General features: G+C 42.9%; 1 protein-coding gene across 1 annotated transcript in view; it reads left to right on the top strand.

Annotated features, from left to right (window-relative positions):
- The window catches only part of tbc1d2 (TBC1 domain family member 2), a 64750-nt gene that overhangs the window by 10679 nt on the left and 26480 nt on the right, over nt 1-27591 (top strand). Inside the window, exons 3-7 of the mRNA XM_033018139.1 lie at nt 4963-5107; nt 22669-22804; nt 24490-24629; nt 25726-25919; nt 26846-27226. Of these exons, the coding sequence (XP_032874030.1) occupies nt 4963-5107; nt 22669-22804; nt 24490-24629; nt 25726-25919; nt 26846-27226 (996 nt within the window). The remainder of the gene's footprint in view (nt 1-4962; nt 5108-22668; nt 22805-24489; nt 24630-25725; nt 25920-26845; nt 27227-27591) is intronic.

The following is a 27591-nucleotide window of genomic DNA, read 5'->3' as shown; positions in this document are numbered from 1 at the left end:
GATAATAATGTGGTGATTAAGGTGGAAGTAAATGGTGCGGCAAGATGATCAGGCAATCGGCAACACTCTTAAAGACCAAAATGTGTCTGACTACTGAAATCTAATGAAGGAGGTAATCAGGATAACGACAACGGATACAATACAATACAATACAATACAATACAATTTATTTGTTGTCATTTGAACCTCATTGAGGTTCAAACGAAATTTGGTTTCTGCAGTCATACACACAAGAAAAAGAACCAAGACACAACACAATTTACACAAACATACATCACAGTGAATCTCCTCCTCACTGTGATGGAAGGCAAAGTCTTATCTCTCCCCGCACTCCTCATTCTCCTCCCGATGTCAGTCAAAGCCCCCGGCGGGCGATGGTATGTGTCCCGCGGCCATTAAAGTAGCAATGTTACAAAATTTTGAGATTTTAAAAATCAAGTCTGTAATTTATCCCATCAGATAAAGCATAAAAATAAGTTTAATTTGACATCTAATTCACTTTCATATCTCAAGTATTTAAAATGTTATGGCCATTTTCATACTCGGAAATGAGCATCTTGTTCCCTATTGATTTTCTATGGACATAACAAAAAAGTTGTGATCGTGAACAGTCAAAAGCCCATAACTTTCTTAAAAATTAAGAGAACTGAATGAAATTTTCAGTTATCATAGATTGAAGCATTCTGAAACAAATATAAAATAATCTTACTTGGATGACCTGAAATTAAAGCATATAATTAGTTAGTTACCTAATTGTAGCTAATTTCAGACTTCAATTACTAGATCTAAACATCTATCCATTTCTTAATAAATGATTAACATTTTTAAATAGCCTAAATGTCCAAATAATATTCACAAATAATTCACAATAAAACATGATTTTTAAATCTCATTTACATTAATTTATAGGCCAAATGGAAGGAATTCAGTGTTCAATTGCTGTAAATAAATGCCCATTTAAATCAGCTTTCCAGTGGGTCCCTGTGGAACGCGCTGGTTTAGAACGTTCACATTGCGGTAGATTTGTGCCTCAAATGCCGAGAAAAATACTGCGCGATATAATGGGCCCAAATTGAGCTACTCGCAATATTAAATTTTGTATAAAAGGATCTTTAGAAGCCCTTTTGAATGTAAAAATATACAACCTACCTTCTGCTATTTTCTTTATGAGACCCTGCGGTTGCTGACGGTCGCGGGTTTAAAGATTGATTTTTAAACTACTATAACTATTATTCAAGGCCTTTAAACCTAATAATAGCTTTTGCGACGGGGTCTATCAGCGATTTTTCGTTAATAATTAACTAGGCTGAACATTTTCGATTGGAACAGAGAAAATCGCGTTTTAAACCCGCCCCCTCTAAACGGCGCCAAAATCGCGCACAACCTCAGCAGCAGATCTTCAACGACGCTTCAGGTAGGCTTTGCAACATACCTAATTAAAGCCGCGCCGGGTGATGCAAGGCCGCGCTCCGGGTCTTGGTGTTGGAGCCCCCGGCATGCGCTAGCAAGTCCCGCGGCCATTTAAAGCCGCGCCAGGCGATGTAAGGCCCCGCTCCAGGTAATTTTCAACCCCGCAACTCGGGCGGGAGAAGTCGCCGTTGCGGAAGCCCCGAAAAGCACTCTCCCAGCAGGGACCCGCGGCCTCCCAGTGTCACCGTCCACCAGACCTGCGGTTGGAGCCTCCGAATCTTTGGGGTCGGGTCACAGCGGCGCGCCACCACACTCCTCCCACTCCGAACTCGGCCAGCTCCATGATGGTAAGTAAGTCCGCAGCTCCGCGACTGGAGCCTCAGGTCATTCCGGTTGGAGGCCGCTCCACGGTGCTAGGCCCCAACGACAACGGAGACCCGACAGAGAAAAGGTCGGGTTCTCTGTGCAGGGGAAAGATTTTAAAAGTTTCCCCACCCCCCCCCCCCCCCCCCCCCCCCCCACACACATACCCAGTTTTTTTTTAAAAAGCACTTTAAACTACATTCAAACGAGACAAAAAAAAATTTAAAACGACAGATGGACTGCAGAGGCCGCTGCGACGTGACTGCCACCCAATGTTATTCAGAATGTCATAGAGAGTCATACAGCATGGAAACTGGCCCTTCAGCCCAACATGCTATCCAAGGTGCCTCATCTAAGCTGGTCCCAGTTGCATGCATTTGGCTTGAACACCTCTAAACCTTTCTTATCCATGGAGCTGTCTAACGATATTTTAAATGTCGTTATTTTACCTGCCTCAACAACCTTGCCTGGCAGCTCATTCCATCCGTCCTTTGTTCAGAAGGCCAGCAAAAATTATTCAAGACAAGAATGGAACCTAATACTGAAATGATTATATTTGGCGTAATGGAAGATGGGAATAAATTGAACACATCTCAAAATCTATTCTTTAACTATGATTTAATAATAGCAAAAAAATTAATACTTAAATTTTGGAAGGGTACATCAATGCCAACGCTTAAAATGTGGATTGCAAGTATGTTGGACACCGCTCATTTTGAGGAAATGCGATTCCTCCTAATGGATAAATCAGACCAATTCATAACGAGTTGGTCTCCATTCGTCGTTTTTTTTGGAATCATATGGTGCAACACAATTGTAAAAAATAACTGTTTCAGGACTGGACGAGGGTTGGTCAAGATTATAAATAATGATCTCCTTTTTTTATTTTCTTTTCTTTTTTCTATTTTCTCTTTCTCAACTTTCTTCATTTACTCGTTTTCTTTCTTCACACACTATATATTTCACATCTTTCTATCCTTTACTATCTAACTTCTTTTTCTTATTCTAATCTTTTTTCAATATAACAAAAAAAAAAAGAAGTTGTACATAAAATGTATTATGAAAATATATATTAGGCACTTTGGTGCCATATGATTGTACTTACTTCTAATAAAATAAAAAATTAAAAGAAAAAAAAAAAAAGAAGGCCAGCAAAATACATTAGAAAGTTAATAAGCAGTAAGAAGTGACAATAACCTGAAAACAGCAAAAACCTACAGAGATGATGTATTTCAACTGGAAAATCAGAAACCTAGAATCTGAAGTTGGGATCTGGAGGTACAGTTAAGCAAATTATTAAACGCATTGTCAAGATAAGTAAAGCAATTAAAACTGGCTGTCTTGGAATTTATTTCTAACCGTACAGAATTCAAAATAATTGAAGTGAAAGCTTATCAGCAAGATTCAAATTATAGCTATGTTGTTCAAGAAAGAAATGAGCAAGCATTTATATGTGGCAGAATTTGCTTCTGCTAAATTCAGTATACACTGGGTGAGAAAATGTAAATGAACCCCATGAAAAATGATTATTGTTTATGCATTCTTGATGTGTGGATATCACAGTCACTTGGTGCCCATCCTTAACCTCCTTGTAGTGAACGGCATGTACTGCCACAGAGTTTCAGGGTTTTGACTCGGTGATGATGAGAAACAATGATACATTTGGAACTAGGATATCATAGGTGGTGCTCTTTCTATGAACCTGCTGTCCTACCTTGGGAGTAGTTTGGAAGTAACAAGCATGGGAATAGCTGTTAAAACATTGCCTTATTAAGTTATTGTAGTCCATTTTGCAGACGGTACATATTACATCATATTACTGTACATCATTAGTGATGTGAGGGATTTTTTTAAGGTTGCTGATCACATGAATATTTTGTTTTAGATAAGATTAATCGATATTCTTGAGTGCTTTTGGCAATGCACTCTTTGCAGTAAGTGGAGGTCCCTCTGAGACCACACCGACCATCGATCACCCGTTCACAATAGTTCGATATTATCCCACTTTCTCATCCACTCTCGACACACTAGGGGCCATTTTATAGAATCCAATTAACCTACAAACCTGCAAGACTTCGGGATGTGGGAGGAAACCAGAACACCCGGAGGAAACCCACACAATCACAGAGAATGTGCAAAATCCATATAGACAGCACCCAAGGTCAGGATCGAACCCGGGCCTCTGGCACTAGAGGCAGCAGCTCTACCAGCTGCACCAATGTATTTAAATTAAGTAAATTTCCCAGATTTTGCTTTGGAATCCCAAATGAAAACAATGGATTCACTGACTGGACAGCAAGTTTGATCTGACTCTGGGGTGAACAGACAGATACAGTCACTTGGTCCTAGAAGTTTTTCACAGTTTGTGCATGGATGCTTGAGCCTTTTGTGTTCAGCTGCTGAAATGATTCCAACTAATGTTTGACGAATATTAATTTAATAACGTAGCAAGTACTCTCATCCATTATGGAGGCTGAGCAAGAAACTTGGCTAATGTTATTTTGTCAATCCATACAAAAAGTTTCTGATTCGCTGTTGCATTATATTATGATGTGTAGTGTCAGAGTTTTTGTTTAAGAACTTGGAATGATTAAGAAATACTTTGGGGATAGAAGGTGGTAGTTTGATTTAAAAACCTATGCCACTGTGTTGCTATTAATACTAAATAACTTTCACCTTTGTGTATGCTGCCTTGCATTGAAACCTGTTTAGATATACGTCAATGTTATAATTACCTCGAATCATACTTTCCACCTCCCGTCTTTGAATTCTCCAACAGCTCTTTAAGACTCTACATTTTCCTGTACTGTTAATTTACTGGTCTCGAGGTCAACTCTGATTTTCATTCATCAAGTATTGTCCTGCCATGGGCTGCCTTAGTCAGAAAGCTCAGGAATTCGCACTGTAAAACCCTCCTCCTCTGCGTTTCTTCCTGAAAGGAAACAACTTTTATTAACTTAATATCTCCTTGTGGAGCTTGGTCTCAGATTGTGTCCGATAATGCTCTTTGTTTAGGATTTGGGATGTTCTGCCACTTTAAACATGCTTTATGGATGCAAATGTTAATATTTCTGTGCCTTTTCTTTTAATATTCTGAGTGAATAGCTGTACAACCTGATTATAGACATGAAAGGAATCTGCGTTGATATGGGGGAAAAGTACTTCTTTAAAAATATAATTTGTTTCCAGGCAAAAAACAAAGAAGTCATGATGTACTGGTTACAGCAATTGCAGCAGAAACGTTGGGAACATGATAAGCTGAACCATCTCTTAGAAGGTGATCTCCCCACATCTGATCCACAACCTGACACTCCACCAGCATTCAAAACAGAAGGTATGTCCAATGATATCACACTGGCATGTTTCAAAGCTCAACTGAAACACATTTTTCACCCTCAACATCTAATGTCCTGGTAAGGAGTACCATATATTGATTGAAAGATACTACATTGAAACAGGTCCTTCAGCCCAGTGAGTTCACACTAAAATCGATCACCCTTTTACACTAGTTCTCTTGTTTCCTTTTCACATCTACTCCTTACACACTCGGGGCAATTTACAGAGGCCAATTAATTTACTAACCAGTAAGTCTGGAATGTTGGAGAAAATGTGTGTGCCCTGAGGAAACCCCTGCAGTCACAGACAGAACGTGCAAACTTCACACAGACAGCACATAAGGTCGGGATCAAACCTGGGTCTCTGGTGCCATGAGGCAGCAGCTCTACCAGCCATGCCACCTGTGCTGCCCTTTCTCCACATTTGTCCACACTTTCTCCCAGCCCTTTTCAAATTAAAGCTGCATCAGAGGGACAATAAAACCCAGAAGTGTGGGCGTGGCTCAGTCTCTGCAAGATGGAGGAGGGCGAGGTCACAACTCGCTGGCTTCAGTGGCCTTGCACCCTGCTTGAAATGGTATGAAACTGCACTTGAATTTGGTGGCCTTGCACCCTGCTTGAAGTGGTAAGAAACTGCACTTGAATTTGGTGGCCTTGCACCCTGTTTGAAATGGAATTTCAAGGAATAGCCGTGAGTCAACTGCCAGCCCATCAACCGTGAGTGAGTGAGCTGCCAGCACAACAGGCTTGAATGACTGAGTCGCCTGCCCAAGAATCCATTCGGCCCACAATGTCCATACTAGCCCTCTGGAAACCAGTCCCTTCAGCCCACAACGCCCATACAAGTGCTCCAGAAAGCCCCCCCCCACACTGGCCACCAATATTGGAATTGGTGGAGAGGTGGAATATTGCAATGGGGGACCAGCCCTCCTGTGTGATGCTGTGACCCAACGGATCCCACTTAGCCTAGTACACTATAAATGGTGGTAGTAATATTTTTTATTGACTGGCAGAAAGGCCCATGAACTGAAGTCTCTGTGAACTTCTTAGGTTATGAACCCATGAATAAAGAATTTGATATTTAAGCTTTAAATTGGACTGAACATGATTGTACTGGAAATGGTGCAATGAATATTAATCAAAATTTTGCTTGAGAAATGAACTATGAAGAGAGAATTGTGAAGAGAGATCAGTTCAGCTCAGTTAATTTTCCTTGGAGCAGAGGAGGGTGGGGAGGTTACCTGCCTTCGATAAGGTCCCACATAGGAGATTAGTGGGCAAAATTAGGGCACATGGTATTGGGGGTAGAGTGCTGACATGGATAGAAAATTGGTTGGCAGACAGGAAACAAAGAGTAGGGATTAACGGGTCCCTTTCAGAATGGCAGGCAGTGACTAGTGTGGTACCGCAAGGCTCGGTGCTGGGACCATAGCTATTTACAATATACATCAATGATTTAGATGAAGGGATTGAAAGTAACATTAGCAAATTTGCAGATGACACAAAGCTGGGTGACCGTGTGAACTGTGAGGAGGATGCTGTGAGAATGCAGGGTGACTTGGACAGGTTGGCGGAGTGGGCAGATGCATGGCAGATGAAGTCTAATGTGGATAATTATGAGGTTATCCACTTTGGTATAAAAAAACAGGAAAGCAGATTACTATCTAAATGGCGTCAAGTTGGGAAAAGGGGAAGTTCAACGGGATCTGGGGGTCCTTGTTCATCAGTCTTTGAAAGTAAGCATGCAGGCACAGCGTGAAGAAAGCGAATGGCATGTTGGCCTTTATAACAAGAGGAGTTGAGTATTGGAGCAAAGAGGTCCTTCTGCAGTTGTACAGGGCCCTAGTGAGACCACACCTGGAGTATTGCGTGCAGTTTTGGTCCCCTAATTTGAGGAAGAACATTCTTGCTATTGAGGGAGTGCAGCGTAGGTTTACAAGGTTAATTCCCGGGATGGCGGATCTGTCATATGCTGAGAGAATGGAGCGGCTGGGCTTGTACACTCTGGAGTTTAGAAGGATGAGAGGGTATCTTATTGAAACATATAAGATTGTTAAGGGTTTGGACAAGCTAGAGGCAGGAAACATGTTCCCGATGTTTGGGAGTCCAGAACCAGGGGCCACAGTTTAAGAATAAGGGGGTAAGCCATTTAGAACGGAGGCGAAGAAACATTTTTTCTCACAGAGAGTTGTGAGTCTGTGGAATTCTCTGCCTCGGAGGGCGGTGGAGGCCGATTCTCTGGATACTTTCAAGAGAGAGCTAGATAGGGCTCTTAAAGATAGCGGAGTCAGGGGATATGGGGAGAAGGCAGGAACGGGGTACTGATTGGGGATGATCAGCCATGATCACATTGAATGGCGGTGCTGGCTCGAAGGGCCGAATGGCCTACTCCTGCGCCTATTGTCTATTGTCTGCCTGAGGTATACACATATATGAGGGGTATAAGTTGGTTGGGTAACATGCTTAGTGGGAATCTCAGAGAGTGAACCCGCGAAAAGTAACTGACTTGAACAGAGTTGCCAACCATATCCTCGGGAACCGCGCAGACCAGCTGGCTGGAGTATTCACAGACATCTCTAATCTCTCTCTACTCCATTCTGAGGTTTCCACTTGCATAAATAAGACCACCATCATCCAGTGCCAAAGAACAGCGAGGTTTGCATGCCTTCTTGACTTGATTAGCTCTGGTTAACATCCATCATCATGAAGTGCTTTGAGAGGTTGGACAAGGTGCACATTAACTCCAGCCTCCCAACAGCCGAGATCTATCGCAATTAGCCTGTGTGGATGCGACCGGCGACTCCTTCCCGGCTCCATAGTCATCTCTGTAACACCTAGACAATAAGGACATCAACATCAGACTCCTATTTTTTTGACTGGTTCTGCTTTCAACAGCATATTCTCAGCCAAACTCATCTCCAAACCCCCGAACCTAGGAGTCGACATGCACCTCTGCCACTGAATCTGTGACTTTCTGGCCCAGAGAACAGTAAGGATAGGCAACAAAACTTCCTTCACGCTAACACTGATGCTCTGCAAGGATGTGTTCTCAACCCAGTTACTGTAATCCCAATACACTCACGACGCTTTCGCGAAATTCTCCTCTAACTGTAGCTGACACCACCATAGTGGGTCAGATCTCGAACATTGACAAGTCAGAGTGTAGAAAGAATATAAAGAGCTCAGTTCAAGACAACAGCCCTTCTCTTAATGAAAGCAAGGCAAAGGAGCTAATCATTGACTACGGAAAGCGAGGTGGAGTACGTCCCAGTGAGCGAGTTCGGTATTCCGAAAAACGCAAGGAATCATGGGATTTGTCAAAGGTTATTGGCCATAAAGAAAAAGTGCTGGTTGTATAAATTCTTATCTTTATTCATAATTTATGTGTAAATTAATATTTAATCTGAAGAACGGGGGTGCATGGTAGCGGAAGAGCGGGGTGTAACAGCGAGAGAGAGAGGGGGCAGATGCGAGTGGGAGACAGGGGAGAGACTTGACCGGCGGAGAGACATTCTCAGCAGCTGCCTGCACACAAACCCGCGCCTCATCCGCAGCCAGGATCAAACCTGGGTCCCTGGCGGCGCAAGCCCTGCCGACCCCCGAGTGTCCTATCCCTGCCCGGGGGGCAGCCGGAGACGTCCGGGGTGACACCAGCGGCCCCAGGCCCACAGCCTGCACCGAGAAGAAGCGCCAATGCCAGCCCAACCCTGCTCCAACTCCAGAGGAACCTGCTCCCCGACGTGCCGGGGACCGCCAGCAGCACCCCTCGCCTGGTCAACCGCGCCGGCGAAAGCCGAGCACCAGCCATCAACGGGGATACACAAATAACGCTGCAGCAGCTCAGCTGGACAGGCAGCATCCCCGGAGAAAAGGAATGGGTGACGTTTCGGGTCAAGATCCTTCTCCAGAGATGTTGCCTGACCTGCGTAGACACTGCAGCACCCTGTGTGCATGCCCACCGATGACCGGCGCTCGGCTCCCGTTGGCACCGAGGGGACCAACCGACAGCCATTGGACTAGGAGAGAGGCCCGCCAGGGAACACACTCCCCAGGAGCTGGAGCCAGCGCCTCCCCCACCCCCCACCCCCGCACCGGGCCACCCCGGACACCTCCGGCCGCCCCTCGGACAGGGACGGGACACCCGGGAGAGGACAGGAATGGCCCAGCAGCAACTCAACAGCGCCCGCAGTGCCAGAGACCCGGGCCCGAACCCGACCACTGACGAAATGCAGGTCTGCATCCACTCTGCAATACGATCTCGCTCACTCACCGAAGCATAAAGCAATAAAGATGACAAAATCATCATAGCTGTACAAAGGAACAATAAATACAACTAATTCATAGTTTGAAAGCTGTATTTTCTTACCTAGAAGAATCAAAGTTGGAAAATACGGATGAAACAAAGGTCTGTATAGACACAGTAGCTCAGGTCCCGACAATGTTTATAGTGAGTGACCTATGACCTGACCATTAGCAGTCAGAATACCGAACTCGCTTATTGCCCTTGTGCTTGATGGGGCTTCAACTTCCAGAGGTGTGTATTGCCAACAATTTGTCCTGGACCAAAAGCTTTGAAGTTATAACCGAAAAAAGCACATCAATACCTCTTCCTCACTATTAGCAGACAAGGGAACAGTTCCACAACCTATGGTTTAAACCGAGGATAGACACAAAATGCTCTAGTATCTTTGGTCATCGGTTCAACGAGGCGGGCGGGAGGTGCCGACGGTCATGTGGTCTATTCGATCACGTGATGCGCGGGTCACGTGCCCTCTATGATCACGTGGTCCCCGGGCGCAGGGATCCATTTGCTGGCTCTATGTCCATAACAGGTTAGTGTTGTTGGCTGGACAGATTTGAAGATTTTGCTGAAGGTTAAGTGTTGGCCAAAATATTTGGGAGACTTCCTATGTACTTCGTAATAGCACTTGTGGGATCTTTTACATGTACTCAGATCTGGATTTTATGTATATCCTGAAATACTGTACCTCTGCACTCTCCTGCACTGTTTAGATCTTGGGCATGGGACTTCAACGCACAGTTTACTATACATAAGCACAATCATACCCAAGTCCAAGAGTTTAAGAATAGTAGATCATACCCAGGCTTTGAACAAATGTTGCCATGTTTCTGGCGCTAATTTGTATCCTTCAAGTTTCAAATTCCTTAAAAATGTAGAGTCTTGCCTTACCCTTAAAGGTCGGGTTTCATGACTGAGGTGAAGGAGCTATCTACTGAGCCTGAACAGTGCAAATTATTATCATGTTAGTTTAAAATGTCAACAAATGTGGCATCTATTTTGTGAACAAATTCAAACAAATGCACTGATGGTGTTGTAGGTGAAATACCATCATAAAATTCCCTGCTATTTGAAGAGCATGCTATTATTATCCATTCTATCTGTGTGAACAGATGAGTGCCTTGGGCAACCAAACATTCTTCATGAGTTTCGAGTTTCAAGAGGGTTTATTTGTCATATGCACTGGATATGAACCAGCACAATGAAAGTTTTACTTGCTGCAGCTTTACAGGCATAATTACACGTTCCACATTATGTTTGTATCCATGGTACCTAACCAGAGAGGTTAGGTTGTGGCCACGGAATCAAAATGCGATTATTGACAAGAATGATAATTGCCTGGAAGAAGAAAATGCAGCAAGAATGTTAATTGTGTGAACATTTGGAAAATAAATACTGGATCAGGATTTAAATAGCCTTTTAAAAGTATTACAATCCAAGTTAAGTCAACTTTATTTGTCACATACACATACATAAAAAGACACAACAGCAATTACATCCTGGTAAGATCAGAGTTTACAGTCCTGATGGCCTGTGGGAAGAAACTCCGTCTCATCCTCTCTGTTTTCGCAGCATGACAGCGGAGGCGCTTGCCTGACCGTAGCAGCTGGAACAGTCTGTTGCTGGGGTGGTAGGGGTCCAGATGAAGGGCCTACACCTGAAAAAGTTGCCTGTCCATTTCCCTCCATAGATGTTGCTTGACCTGCTGTGTTCTTGCAGCTGCTCTCTTTTCTCGTTGAGGGATAAATCTAGTCATGGTGCAAAATAATATTTTATGTTCTAATGATGAGAACAGACCTGACATCAACAGTGCAGCACTCCCTTTGTACCACATTGTACTGTCAGCCTAGAGTTGGTGCTCTAGTCTCTGGAGTGAACTTGAAACTCCTGACTTGGGAGAGCATTCCCAATATGCCATCTGAGATCCTAGAAAGAAATCAGCTTATTGAAACATGTAAGCATCTCAGTCGTTGACCATGTTTGAAATAAATATAAATCTTGCCTAAACTGAGTGTCTGCCAGAAAAAAACGCTCGCTAACAAAACCAAAAAATTAAAACAACTCTGCCAACCAAATGCATATTTATAGAAACACAAAGGACAGCTTCCTAGACTAGCAGCCTCCATTCCATCTGTTGCATGACTCCAAGTTTGCATGTAACTGCATGTAGAGATACGGTAAGTCTCAGTCAGAACAGCAAAAATCGTCTATTTTACTTCGGAGTCACGTGAGTGACTACGTGAAGAACCCCGCCAGGACGCATGCGTGTCATATCGCTACACGCATTGCAATGAGTCACAGCAGGGGAAACGACGTTCCCTTAGCGGCAGAATTTGAAAGCCGGGAACAGCAGGTAAGGAGACTCTGCGTTCCTTCCACTTATCTTACAGGTGGAGACATGGACCAGATCCACGAAGGCTGCGAAAAAGCTGGCGGGGGAGAACCGCGGAGTTGCGGGCAGCTGGCAGCAGCAGCCAACGGCACGCCAATCTCCCGAAATGTGGGAACAGCTGTGCCCGACTTCGCTCCCGCACCGGCCACGGGCGGACGGTAGAGTGAAGCAAAAAACTAACAGAGTCGTTGACTCCGATGAATCCGACTCTGAATAGCCGCGAGCGGCCAGTGCCCGTGAGCATTGGGGCCGGTTGGAGCGGCTTCAGGAGCAGGCGCGAGCGGCCAGTGCCCGTGCGCATTGGAGCCGGTTGGAGCGGCTGGGAGCGGGGAACAAAAGCAGCCGCGACGGCCAGTGCCCGTGAGCATTGGAGCCGGATGGAGCAGCTGCAGGATCAGGAGCAGCCGCGACGGCCAGTGCCCGTGAGCATTGGAGCCGGTTGGAGCGGCTGCAGGATCAGGAACAGCCGCGAGCGGCCAGTGTCCGTGAGCATTGGGGCCGGTTGGAGCGGCTGGGGGATCAGCAGCAGCCGCGAGTGGCCTGTGCCCGTGAGCATTGGGGCCGGTTGGAGCGGCTGGGGGTGAACAGGAGCAGCCGCGAGCGGCCAGTGCCCGAGAGCAAAAGGGCCAGTTGGAGCGGCTGCGGGATCAGCAGCAGCCGCGAGTGGCCTATGCCCGAGAGCATAAGAGCCAGTTGGAGCGGCTACTGGAGGAAATACTCCAAAGTGGCAGGCTCCGGGAGATGGAGGCTAGCCACAGTGGGCAGGTAGTAAGCCCCACAGCAGTACCTCTTGTGGGGCTGCACAGTGTTTCTCCCTCATCAGAGGGGAGCACGGAGGGTCAATTCTGGGCTGACCCTGAAGAGGGGAGTGATCAACATACCCCTAGTATGCCTGGGGTGAAAGAAAACATGTTGGATATGGTGTCCCAGTTTATCCAACCCGACCAAACTGGCCTAAACCTGGAGCCGAAAATAGCGGCAAGCATTGACTACATGTCTTTTAACCAACTACAGGGACAGGCATTATCGGACACCACAGCACGACACTTACCACCAGGGAACTGCAAGTCGCTAATTGTTCCCAGTGTCAACCAGTGCATCTGGAAACATGTCGGGGCATCAATTAGAACCAGGGACTTAAAAATACAGAAAGTCCTAAAAGTCCTAACAGCAGGAATTACGGCTTTTGCCCGCACATTGAATGAGCAAAACATGACCCAAGACCACCAAGATGCACTGGCTTTACTCTGCAACTCACAATACGAGTTAAACAATATTAGGAAAAGTGCTATCCAACCAGCTTTAGAACCCAAATTTGCACTACTACGGCCAAAAACATCACCCCTACGCATCCACCAGTCGGCCAAGACAAACTGGAGAAAACGCAAAAACCAGCAACACCCAACATCGGTATTTTTTAGGCCATGGCCAGACCGACCTTCCTGGAAAATGCACAAGCCCTCAACACCAACCCAACTACAGACCCAGACAACAGCGCCTCAACGCCCACGGAAGATGCCGAAGAAGTAACACATCTACCACTGATAACCATGGAGGTAGGTGGGTCTGGTTCCTTAAGAATTAAAGGGAGCATGGAAGTTGGTGGGAGATTACGATATTATTTGGATGCATGGAATAAGTTAACTACCGACACTTATATTCTAAGCAGTATCCAGGGTTATACCATAGAATTTATACAAAAACATAACCCTCCAGTTCAGCATGTACCGAACCGAATGTTCGTGCTCACGGGCATAGAAAAATCTAAAGCACATGCTGAATTACTGCGGCTATATAAAAAAAGGAGTAATTGAGAAAACCCAACACGAATCACAGGAATTCATGTCCAACATCTTTATAAAAAACAAGAAAGATGGTGGTTGCCGCATCATCATCGATTTGACTACTTTGAATACCTTTGTACAATATATTCATTTCAAGATGGAAACCTTTGTTACTGCTAAGCAATTGATTTCCGAAGGCTACTACATGGCAAGCATCGATTTAAAAGATGCTTACTATACAGTACCCACAAGAGGTGACCACAGATGTTATTTAAAATTCAACTGGATGGGTCAGCTGTGGCAATACAGGGCACTACCTAATGGCCTAACATCAGCCCCCAGGCTGTTCACAAAAATTTTGAAACCAGCCCTAGCGTTACTGCGGAAACAAAAACACATGGTAATGGCATATCTAGATGACATACTTATTGTTGGCAAAACTTTGGAATTGGCTAAACAAGCGGTAACAGCCACAACACAATTGTTTGAAAAACTGGGGTTTATCATCCATCCAGTTAAGTCTAAATTAACGCCTTCAACAAAAATGGATTCTGTGGGGTTCACCATTAACTCAGTTCTCATGTCAGTGACTTTGCCGAAAGAAAAGGTTACAGCCTTAATAGAGGCTTGTAGCGAAATCATTGACATCACCAAACCATCCATTAGACTGGTAGCTAGAATAATTGGGAAGATAGTGGCTGCATTTCCAGCCACACAATTCGGACCTTTACACTATCGAAATTTACAGAGCGCAAAAATAAGAGCACTCAAAATTAATGGTGGCCATTTTGACAGACCAATGAAGCTACCAACAGAGGCCATAATGGAACTACAATGGTGGGAACATAACATCAGGTATTGTTCCAATCCAATAATTATCAGCAACCCGTCTATAGTACTACAAACTAATGCCAGTGCACTTGGTTGGGGTGCTACCAATTCCATCTCCAGCTGTGGAGGGAGATGGAATGCACAGGAGGCATCATTATTACAAACACTGGGCATAAACTTCCTGGAAATGTTAAGTGCATTCCATGGCCTTAAGTCATATTGTTCTGGGTTAAATCACCAGCATGTTAGACTACAAATTGACAACACCACCGTGGTAGCATATATCAACCATATGGGTGGAAACAAATCGACATCATGTGACAATCTGGCCAACACACTTTGGCAATGGTGTATCCAGAGAGATATTTGGATATCAGCTACCTACTTACCAGGTAAACTAAATTTAGTGGCAGACACCAGGTCACGCAAATTCAATGAAAACACTGAATGGATGTTGGATAAAAAATGTATTTGCTGAAATTACAGCATGGTATGGAACACCAGATATCGATCTTTTCGTATCCAGGCTCAATCACCAGTTATCAAATTATGTTTCATGGGAACCAGACCTGGGGCAGTGGCAACAGATGCATTTTCGCTGCATTGGGGGAAATTGTTTATTTATGCATTCCCTCCTTTCTGCCTCATAAGTCGGGTATTAAGGAAAATACAGCAAGACTCTGTGTCTGGTATTTTGATAGTACCCGATTGGCCTAATCAACCATGGTTCCCGGTGATACTAGACATGGTATTAGAGCCATGCATCACCATCCATCATAGACCTAATTTACTGGTCCATCCGGTAACAAAGGAAAGATCACCCACAGATCTATGAACATCCCGTCTGTTCTGGAATTCCTGGCAAGCCTCCATTACGATGAGAGGCTCAGTCATAGTGCCATCAACTGCGCCAGAAGTGCTCTGTCAACATACCTGTGGCAAGGAACAGAGCGGCATTCTGTTGGGACACACCCTGGTAACCAAACTCATGAGGGGCATTTTAATGTTAATCCCCCAAGAACCAGGCACTCCCAAATATGGGATGTGAGCATTGTACTGACCATGTTAAGAAACTGGTCTCCAGCTACAGCTCTGTCCCTACAGAAACTGACTATGAAACAGTCATGCTGATGGCCTTGGTCACGGCACAAAGGGTCCAGTCACTACAGAACCTAAGGCTGGACAACATGACTATTTCATCTGGAAATTTAACTTTTCACATCAATGAATTAGTCAAACAGAACAGACAGGGGTCAGCAGGCCTAAAAACAGAATTCAGGGCATACCCGACAGATGATCGTCTCTGTATTGTAACACACTTACTATTATATATGGAGTATACTAAGATCATCAGAGGGAAAGAAATGTCACTTTTAATCAGCTACAAACAGCCACTCAAAACAGTGACAGTCCAGACCATCTCTAGATGGCTAAAACAGGTCCTAATAAGGCTGGAGTAGACACTAGCATTTTAAATCTCACTCCACCAGGGCTGCCGCTACATCGGCAGCTATGAAGTTGGATGTTCCTATGGACCAAATCCTCAAGACAGCAGGATGGTCAACGGAGAAAACTTTCCAATGATTTTATAACAAACCAGTCATTAAACCTGGAACATTTGCAGAAACAATTTTAAGTTCTGTAATATAATTTACCCCATAAATAGGGGCTATAATTTGGTGTTAATATATTTATCATTGGGTTTTCAATATCGTATTGATGTCTAATGATGTTAACACTATTCTCCCCATAATCAAGGCAGATGTGATGCATGGACTCATTTCCACGGCATGAAATCACAGAGCTTTAAAATCTTCACGTAGTCACTCACGTGACTCCGAAGTAAAATAGTAAGATTAAACGAGAACTTACCAGTTTGAAGTTTGATCATTATTTTATGAGGAGTAACGTTGAGGGATTACGTGCCCTCCGCTCCCACCCTTGATCATATACTCAACTGGTATCTCTTCTCTAATCTTACTATGTTTAGTCATTACCGTTATCTGTGATTTCACACCGCTGCTTTGAAGAATGACACGCATGCGTCCTGGCGGGGTTCTTCACGTAATCCCTCAACGTTACTCCTCATAAAATAACGATCAAACTTCAAACTGGTAAGTTCTCATTTAATCTTACTATTTCTGTATTCTTCATGACTGGAGGCTGCATTACTGTAAAGGAAGGGTACTGATCTTAGCACTTCATCTGCTTTTTGTGGTTATTCTACACTCATTGCATTTTGCAGTAGAAATAGTTTTGCCTTTTATGAAAGGACTGTTTTTGATCTTGAGCTTCATTTGCTATTGTGTGATTTGGGCTCTTACATAGACTGATATATTTTTTTTTAAATGTGTTTACCTAAGGAATAGACTTTATCGTAAAACACACCTTTTATTGGAAGTCCTGCCTCCAGCTCATCGTCAGGGATGTAAATATTAATTCCATACCGAATGGTAAATCTTGCCAATCTTGTTGATCAACTGTGAAAAGGATGGTGAGTCAGACTATTTTAAGCCACACCCTCGTCCTGATAACTTGCAAAAGCTCAACTTTTGGACCAGTAGATCATCGTAGAATGAAGAATTCACTGAATGAATTGCTGAATGGACTCTTGTAAAGCGGGTAGTCGTTTGATCTGTGCCGTTGTAGGCATCAGCAAGCTAGGTGGATATACTCGACAGACAACAATGAGATGTAATCATTCGATCTTCCAAATCAAGTAATTACGTGAGATGGTTGTTGTGCTGTCAAAATTAATGTCGGGCTGGAAATTTGCAAGAATATTGTGCTTCAAAACAGTGCCCTGTGGATTTTTATAGCAGCTGTGAGAGTAAATGGGGTTGCGCTGATTTAACATCAATATCTTGCAGGGGGTACCCCATTTGTGCTACATCTTCTTTAGCAGCCTCAGATGTGGCACCTTATCAAAGGCCTTCTGACAATCCAGGTAAACAATATACATTGATTCTCCTTTGTTTATCCTGCTGTTCCTCAAAGAATTCCAACATATTTGTCAGGCAAAATCTCTCCTTCACAATACCATGCTAACTTCGGCCTATTTTATCATGTGCTTCTAAGTAGTAAGAAACATCCTTAATAATGGACTCTAAAATCTTACCAACTACAGAAGTCGGGCTAACCGGTCCATAGTTTCTCTCTTTTGCTTTGCTCCTCAGCAAACTCTAAAGCTACCATTTCCTGAACCCTGGGTATAGTCCATCTGGTCCAGGTAACTTATCCACCTTCAGACATCTGAGCTTCTCAAGCACATTCCCCTTAGTAATAGCAATTCCACCTTCTGCCCCAATTCTCTTGAATTTCAGGCACATTATTGTTGTCTTCTGCTGTGAAGACTGATGCAAAAAACTCATTCAATTCATCTGCCCTTTCTTTATTCCCCATTATTAGTTCTTCAGCATCATTTTCCAGTGGTCCAATGTCCACTCTAGCCTCTCACTTACTCTTTATATATCTGAACCTTTGCTATCCTCTTTTATATAATTAGCTACCTGAACTTCATATTTCATCTTTTCTGCCCAGATTGCCTTTATACTTGCCTTCTGTTGGTTTGTAAAAGCTTCCCAATCCTCTAGCTTCCCACTAATCTTTGTAATATTATATGCCTTCAATTTTAGTTTTACCCTGTCTTTGACTTCCCTTGTCAACCACGGTTGCCTCATTCTCCTCCTGGAATCTTTCTTCCTCTTTGGGATGAAAAGATCCTGCGTCTTCCGAATTATTCCCTGAAATGCCTATCAAAATAACCAGTTTAAGTAAAGGGTGCTCAGATATTGCCTAGTTCATATATTTCATTTAGCGCCGAGAGATGGAAAAGCCATCTGTGTGAAGACCATATTCTTTGCGCTGGGCAATCTATTTGATGAGGAAATGTAGGAACGAGGAACTGCAGATGTTAGTTTACCAAGGAAAGACACAAAGTAGTGGAGTAACTCAGTGGGCCAAGCAGCATCCCCGGAGAACATGGATAGATGACGTTTCGAGTCAGGTGAATTGTCACTTATCCATATGCTCCAGCGATGCTGCCTGACCCGTTGTGTTACTCCAGCATTTGGTGTTTTTCCAAGCTATTGGATGAGAACAGCCTTTTGCTTATCAACCATTTACCATTGAATAAATATTTACATCTTTGATAATGAGCTGGAGACAGAACTTGCAATAAATTATGTATTTTACAATAAAGTCTATTTCTTCATCTGTTTATATATTGGTCAAAGTAAGAGCCCAAATCTACTGCAGCAAATGAAACTCATGATCAAAAACAGTCCTTCCATAAAAGGCAACATTATTTCTAGTGCAAATGGTAACGAGTGAAGAATAACCACAAAAAGCAGAGGGTGCACTCGTACTAAAGCAGCCGCCAGTCTTTAATGACAGTGGAATTAGCCAATTTTTGTTGCTCTACCAGACTGATCTCGAAGTGCAGTTATTTGCAAATTTGGTGTCATGCAACAGATGGAAATGAGGCTGCCAGGTCAGGAAGCTGTCCTGGTTTCTATAAAAAATATATCTGGATGGTAGAGTTTTTTTGGTTTTGTAAGCAGATGTTATTTTTCTGGCCTAACCTTAGAGGTCCTTCAAGGGCTGTCAGAGACCAGGAGATGAGCAGCAAGATATTTCACCGAAAGGGTTGGCAGCCAGTGTCATCCAACAAACTTTGTTTTAATCCATCCAAGAATGATAGTTCTTGTGGCTGTTTACAATTTGATGTTTGCATGTTTTATGAATTGCAAAAATAGAATGGATTCTGGTCTTTTGAGTGCAGAAGAAACCATAAGAAAAACTAGTTAGGTGTTAATTTTAGACATTTTTTAGGAATGATGTGAAGACCATTTATAAGGTGTAGAGATTTTCCAGGATGATGCTAGGATTCAAGTTGCGTGAGGAATTTGTGGTTATTTTACAATTAAGTGACAATGTTGCTCACATTATGACCAGAAGATGACTTCCACTGAGAAAAAATGTCATTAGAGGACAAAGATTTAAGATTGACAGAAGAGCCAGATATTTTTTGGGGAAGTGACTGGTTCTGATCTGGTGTGCACCACTTGGAAGCTTATTTGGTTTTGGTTTTTACAGTGAAAAGCTTTTGTTTCCAAACTATCAAATCAAATCGGATAATACTGCACATGAATAAAATCAGGTCATACGCATGTACAACAGGTAGAACGAAAAGAGAAATACCATAGTGAAGAATAGCTTATCTGCATTATAGCCCAAAAAAGTCCAATATCCGTAATGAGGTAGGTTGGTAGATCGGAACTACCCTAACTTATGGAAGGACCTGTCAGTAGTCTGATAACAGAGGGTTTTGGGCAACCCCTCAAGATTGAGGATGGATTATTTTGATTTTGGTATTATTGATTTTGAAGTAGCTATTGAGTAGATGGCAGCTTATGGGAAAGTGAGTGGGTAGTTTGAGGTGGGTGCACTGTTTTTACCACATACATAAGGTATGTCTATCTGACGCGCGGCCATGAGGTTCTCTACCATCATGAAAGTTCCTTCTACATTTTCAACAGGCATGAGCCACAGATGCTCAGGAGTCGGTGGGGATTTTGCATTTCTTCAAGAGGGTTTTGAGCAAGATCACTGCTGCCTGGTAGAGCATAAATAATGTAATGGTCTAAGGCATGATCTTGAATACCTATTTCCTCCATTGACTCCAAGCTGTGTTGAAGCACTGAAATGTTGAATTTCATAATCAATGTTGAACTTGGTTGAAAAGTGGCTTATGAGATACGGGGAACCAGATGCATGTACTTATGGGATTTGCCATGAATGATTGTAGTCAACAGTGTGGTGCAACAAGTTTTTGGAAGGCCTTTGTAGTACAGCTGCTGACTATAAGGCCTACTTTACCTGCTCGAGTAAAGGCAGCACTGAAGGCTTTGAGCCAGGCATCTGAACACGCAGAATTCCAAGTGCTGTCTGCATACTGTTGCTCAACTACTAAAGTTTGGACATTGTAGGTTCTAGATTGGTGTTGCCAGAAGTTGAACAACTTCCTATCATCTCTGAAGATGAGCAGTTTAATGATGTCTCTCATAAAAGTCAATTGTAATTACTTGGAAAGTCAATTGGATAATTACAAGGAATCACAGGTTCCTTGGGGAAAAGGCAGCAAAATGAGGTATTCCTTCCTTCAAAGATCTGGTTCAATGGACTTCATCTGCACTAAATAATTGATGTAAACCACTTTGAAACTTCATAATCTAAACCAGTTTTGCTGAGCTGCATTCTGAGGATGCGAAGTATGCCGGGTGTTGAATAACATTGTTCATGATGATCTTGTATTGGAAAAATAGGCAAAATTCTACTCTCAGCTGAGAGCTCACTTTATGTGAGTTTATATTCGTTACTATACTCAAACTTCCTGGGATAAAATAATTGCGAGGAAAGAATAAATAGAGAGCCTTTTAAGGCATTTTAGACTGCTTCAGAGCCATTGAAGATGTTTTAGTAGTGCAGTCACTGTTATCAGGAAGGGAGTGTGGCAGGTCATTTCAGCACAGCAAGTTCCCACAAGTGATAATATGATAATGACTAAATCATCGGCTTACAAACAATTCAATATGTTGATTTAGTTTACATCTGTGTTGTTGGATGGGTTTATTTTTGTTTAAAGATGTGATTTTTTTTCTCATTAAAGCCATAATTTAAGCAACGAATTTCAAATATGTATCAAGACTAAGAATACATTCCGTACTGTGTAGCAATGTTACAAAATGTTGAGATTCTAAAAATCAAGTCTGCAATTTATCCCATCAGATAAAGCATAAAAAGAAGTTTAATTTGACATCTAATTCACATTCATATCTTCAGTATTAAAAAAGTTATGGCCATTTTCATACTCTGAAATTAGCATCTTGTTCCCTATTGCTTTTCCATTGACTTAACTCAAAAGCTGTGATCGAGGACAGTCAAAAGCCCATAACTTTCTTAAAAATTAAGAGAACTGAAAGAAAATTTCAGTTATTGTAGATTGAAGCATTCTGAAACAAATATGAAATAAGTAAGATTACTTGGATGACCTGAAATTAAAGCATATAATTAGTTAGTTACCTAATTGTAGCTAATTACAAAATTCAATTACTAGATCTAAACATCTATCAATTTCTTAAGAAAAGGTTAACATTTTTAAATAGCCTAAGTGTCTAAATAACATTCACACAAGAATTCACAATATAACATGATTTTTAAATCTCATTGTCAGGAATTTATAGGCCAAATTGAAGGAATTTAGTGTTTAATTCCCGTAAATTAATGGCCATTTTAATCATCTTGCGAGTGGGTTTTTGTGGAACGCGATCGATTGAAACGTTGCGGTTTGCGGTGAATTTAAACCCCATATCGGCAGGAAACATAGACATAGAAACATAGAAAATAGGTGCAGGAGTAGGCCATTCGCCCCTTCGAGCCTGCACCGCCATTCAATATGATCATGGGTGATCATCCAACTCAGTATCCTGTACCTGCCTTCTCTCCATACCCCCTGATCCCTTTAGCCACAAGGGCCACATCTAACTCCCTCTTAAATACAGCCAATGAACTGGCCTCGACTACCTTCTGTGGCAGAGAGTTCCAGAGATTCACCACTCTCTGTGTGAAACACTGCCGGTTTGTATGGGGCCCTAATCACATTTTTGCAACGTGAAATTTTGATTAAAGTCATCCTAAGAAGCAAGTTTATATGTAAAATAAACAACTTACCTTGCTTTGTCCCGTACGTGAGATCCGTTCCATTGCCTGCGTTGACGGCGTTAGATGTCGCTTTTTATTTTACTCCAGCGCTGAAATTGTCCCGCGGTTTAAAAAAAAATTTAGAGAAAGGCAGTCGGAACGAATTTTCAGCATCAGGTAGCAGCCCGAGAAAATATATCTCGGACAGGCAGGAGAAAACGGCATTTTAATCCCGCCCCCCTCCTCAAAGGCGCCAAAGTCGCGCACACGGCCAGTGACAGAACTGCAGCGCCGCTGAAGGTAAGTTTTGTAACATACCTATACTGTTGACCATTAGAGGGAAGCATAGCTTTAGCACTGCAGGTGTTTGTTGAACGCCAGGTGTGAATTGGTTGGCAACAAGCAGCTTTGTGAGAAACATAAAATCATAGAAAAATAGGTGGAGTAGGCCATTCGGCCCTTCGAGCCAGCACCGCCATTCAGTACGATCATGGCTGATCTAAAATCAGTACCCCGTTACAAGCAGGGAAATAACACTATCTTTCTCCTCAGAGGAAACAAATGAGTTCCTGGATCCGGTGAAGATACCGACAGGCCTGGTTGGGGAAGAAGCAGCCTCGTTGCCTGCCCCTCTACAACCAAGCACTTTGTCCAACATCTCCCTCAAGCATCTGGGAACTGAAATCCAGTGAGTATTTGTCATCATTTGTCATTTTTAATGGGAAGAATATTTAAAGGTCAATTTGCTACAATTGAAAGGTGCTGTCTGAAAGCAGCAGTTCGAGTGGGTTCAATATAGAATGAATATTTACAATATTACAAAAAGGTTGCAGTTGTGTACCAAATTAATTAGACTAATTGGAGAGCTCTACCAAAAAGCTAGCGCTAAAGTGATGGTCTGAATGGCTACCTTCTATGCTGCATCATTATGTAAAATCTGGGAAAGGCCTTGGTCTACATAATGACCCCTAAACCTTTCAAGGGCACTTAATTGCCTTTCATTTTTTTTATTCTTCCCCATTCCCACCCTTCCCAAACCTTCACTAGGCAATTTGGCCATTATTTTCAATTAATTTATGTGCTAATTTACTGCAGACATTTAAAAATGTTTTGACATTTTGGACATTTTGGTCTGAGCTATATCGTATTAACCATCCCATCTCCTCTGTTCCACTGATAATTCAGCAAGGGGTGATGGCTCTTGGGTGATGTGCTGGGGATAAGGTAATGAATCTGTAATGTCTTGAATCAGGGAGGGTTGAAAAAAAATCCTGTGCAGAAAGAAAGAATGCAGCCATTCTTCCACCCTGACTTGGAAAACAAAACATGCAGGCTCATTTAATAACTTTAAATTAGATCAATGGATAATTGCCAAACCAAAAGGTTTAAAAGGACATAGAGCCAAAATGGATTGTACTCGAATGGCTGTTTCTACTGGAATTGATCAGGGCTCAGCTTCCATTAGTCAGGGACTGTGCATTGGAAAAATATATTTTAATAATTCTGTTTGGAATATATGAGCCACAAATGCATTAGGTTTGCTGATAAATTCATAGCAGAACCAGAGAGAAACTTCATTGCCCAAGGAGTGGTTAAAATGTGTAACTTGCTACTACATAGAATGGTTGACACAAATATCTGAAAGGGGAAGCTGAATAAACATGAGGTTGGGGAAAACGGGCTGAAATGATTGAGGGAGAATGAAGAGGTGCTTTGGGTGGATGCTTGTGTAGAGTGTAAACATTGCATTGGGCCAACTGGGATGTTCGCAATATCTTTGCTCCGTTAGCTCTGAGTTTTGATTTTGATTCTTGATAACAATCTGATGTTCCAGTTTTAACACCAATGGAATGCAATGCTGTGTGCGATGAAACTTGGAACAGCTTTCAAACTTTAGAACTTTAAAAATATAGAACATTTACGGAAGGAAATATGCAGAATGTCTGCAGATCGTAAAAGTGTTGGACTTTAACCCAACAATGTGCATATTTGAGTGATTTCAAAGTTGGATTTTAATAAAAAAGCAAACTGTCGAGGAACTCAGCGGGTCAGGCAGCATGTGTGGAGGGAACTAGACAATCTCGAATAAAGGTCCCAACCTGAAATATTGTTGGTCCATTTCCCTCTAGATCTGTTACCTCAGCCACTAAATTCTTCCAGCAGTTTTTTTTTTAGCTCAAGATTCCAGCATCTGGAGTCTCTTTGTGTCTTGGTTTCGGTTTAATGTTGTTTCTAATAACTGCATGCAGCCACTCACTGAAGATTTTGTTTATGCCAATAACTGCTCAGTTATGATTTCATTCTTGTGTTTCTGCTCTACATCCCCTCCTCCCTCACCCCCAATCTCCACTACTGACCCCTCCCCTCATGCAGAAATTTTGGTTCAAAAACTGTGCTTCAGTTCTGTGGGAACAAGCCGTTGAGGGAAAATCGAACAAGCTATGAAGAAATGAACCAGGCAGCAAGTGAAATGAGCGGAAGTCCATCCCTGCCCAAAGGAGAGGATACATCAGGTAGAGCTGGGTGGATGGACCAGAGGGTGCAAATGGAGGTGATGAGAAGAAATGAGAGTAGTTCCAGGCAATAAAATAAACCAAGCCCATTTTGGTTATTGGATTTAGCTATGCTGGAATGTGCTTTAATCTGGGGATATATATGTCATAATTTATTGTAGTTTTTTTTTTAAACCTGGTTAACCTGGGCTGCTAATTAATTGTTCTTTTTAGTGAATATAGTGCTTGTGAAGTTAGGTGCTATTGTACTGTGTGCAATGCATGGCAAGCCCTCACAAACACGCTTAAAACAAGGGACCAAATATTCTCTCAGATAATATAAATTGCCTGGGATGTCGAGTAGATCTTTTGTCATTGAAATCATATTGCAGGATTTTTTTAAGACTGGAAGATTGGGGCCTTGGTTTATAGTCTCATCCAGGGTAGGAGTTCTCTAACAGCACCGGAAGTCAGATTACAACTCTGGGTGAGAGGAGAACCATGCCTTCTGCCTCACGGGTTAGAACATTTGCTGCAGCCCTTGAAGCTGATCTGCAGGACATACAGGCATCTTGATTAATAGCACAGATTAATATCTAGAACTACACACAGATAATAAATGTTACACATTTGGTTATAAAACCAATGGAATGTACTGCTTGAAAGGGTGGAGGTAGCAAATTTTGTCTTATCTTTTCAAAAAGGAATTGACTAGATATTTGAAGGAGCTAAATTTGCAGGATTACAGGAAAATTGCAATCAGGATAAGAACAAAGAATAGCTCTTTCCATTGGCTGGCACAAGACCAAATGACTGATGGCAATGCTAATACCATTGTACGAATACAAAAGGATTTAGTGCAGTAATGTTGGAGGGAAATATCTTTCCCTGAAGTGAAACTCAGTTCCATTTTTTAAATGTAACCTGTAGCCTGCGGCTTGGGAATAGAATTCTTAATTTGGACCTGCATAAATCAAATATTGAAGCTGTTGTCTTGCCTGTTTCTCTTTACAATTGGCTTTAGTAGAAAGAAATTGTGCTTGGATGAGTGTGCAATGGGCCTACATCTTGCCCCGCATCCCACCTACCACCCCTTCTCCACATTTGTTCCCTTCAGTTAAGGAGTGTCACCTGGAAGTACAGAAGCCTCTACCCCGAAAGACTTCAACAGGCGGCAATTTGAGAAACTTAGTCAATTTTCTCAACACTGGTCCAATGTGGCAGGAGAGGTTTGCAGTGAAGGATGGGACTTCCCCAGCCGAATTAAACAAGGATGTCTTGAGACTCACCAGGGAGCTGAATGCACAAAGGGTAAGGCAACTTATGCAATAACTACTGTAGCAGGCGTGTTTATTGAAGTTGTGCCCAAAATATAAGTTCCATTTCTAGAGGGTGTTTCTTCCTGTAAATTTTGTAGCAGCTAGTTAGCTTCCCAGGCCTCTTGAACAGGTGTTTGTGAGAGAGAACAAACTTGCACTTTTGTATCATTCCACAGTCACTGCTTTGTGAAGTGACTTGAAATGGGACACACCCAACAGCCCTGACCTTTGGCTTCCTGGCGAGAATGGGAACAACCCACTGAGCTGTGGCTCATGTCCAAGGGAGAAGATCTTGAATCTCTCCACATGATCAAAGTCCCGCAGCCCTGTTATCACCCCAGCAATTTCCTCTGCATTTTATCAAACATCTGTTTAACTTTGGGTTTTCATACCAAGGAGGTATTATAGCTGCCTTCAATAAAGTACAATAAATTGATTGTGGAATTCAGGATCCCAAAAAACCTTAAACATTTTTTGAGCTTTTCTGCCTCCACTTTCCTATCTGACATTTGAGTTTCAGACCCCCATTCAAAATTATTGAATGGAATTATTTTTCCTCTGCTCACCTCAAATTATTCTCTTCTGAATTCTCAGGTAATTGACATCCCTGCTAAGTCATAGAATCATAAAGTGATACAGTGTGGAAACGGGCCCTTTGGCCCTACTTGCCCACACCGGCCAACATGTCGCAAAGTGAAATGAGTAATTCCTATTCATGATAATCTGGCCACTAATTTAATACACATCAATAAAATGTCTCCTCCTGTACCAATATTGTGAGGAAAAAGAGCCTAATTTAACCAATTCCTCCTCATAATCAAACTTCCCTCCAGTCCTCGTGAGTTTACCCAGCGGCTTCGCTGGCGTAGTTGCACCCATCCTGCAGTGCAATGACCATTTGTTGATTCACCACCACAGGAACTGGTGAAGCTCCTGCACAGGGCTCTGGAAGCAGCGCAGCAGGAGAAGAGGGCTTGCGGCTCGTTTCTCACGGCTGATGACTCCACCCGCCTGGAGCTGGTGCGGCACAAGGTGCGGCATATCAGGGAGCTGGAGAATCGCGTGTGCTCGCTGGAGAAGGAGAGGCACGAGATGGAACAGAACCTGAAGCTCCAGCAAACCCACGTCGACGAGCTGAAGCAGCATGCCCAGCTGCTGATGGACAAGAACCACGCCAAGCAGGAGGTCATCCTAAAACTCACGGAGCAGATGGTGGCCAAGGAGACTGAAAAGCCAGAATTTGACGAGGTTATCGCCACAACCCTGGACGAGTTAAGGACAAAGGTTTCACACATGCAGGTAAAGGGATAAAGCTGACAAATTATGACAGTAGCTGATTGTACCAGAAAGTGACTTGCCATCATCATCTTAAATCAGTTAGAAATGGACAATGGGATAAATAAAGTTATATCGTATGCATACTGAGAGCACTATGACAAAGCTAATGGAGCTGCCACCTCACCGTGCCAGGGATCTGGGTTCAGTCCTGGTGCTCCCTGTGTGGAGTCTCCCTGTGGATGATCAGCCATGATCATATTGAATGGCGGTGCAGGCTCGAAGGGCCGAATGGCCAACTCCTGCGCCTATTGATGGGAATTGGGGGAGAAGAGTTTGCAGGAGAAATTATGGGGGTGTTCTGTGAACTTACATTGTGTTGATTGGTC

Source organism: Amblyraja radiata, chromosome 3, assembly GCF_010909765.2.
Source record: "Amblyraja radiata isolate CabotCenter1 chromosome 3, sAmbRad1.1.pri, whole genome shotgun sequence".
NCBI lineage: Eukaryota > Metazoa > Chordata > Chondrichthyes > Rajiformes > Rajidae > Amblyraja > Amblyraja radiata.
Note: the sequence above shows the minus strand (reverse complement) of the source record. Positions and strands in the feature narration are given on the sequence as shown.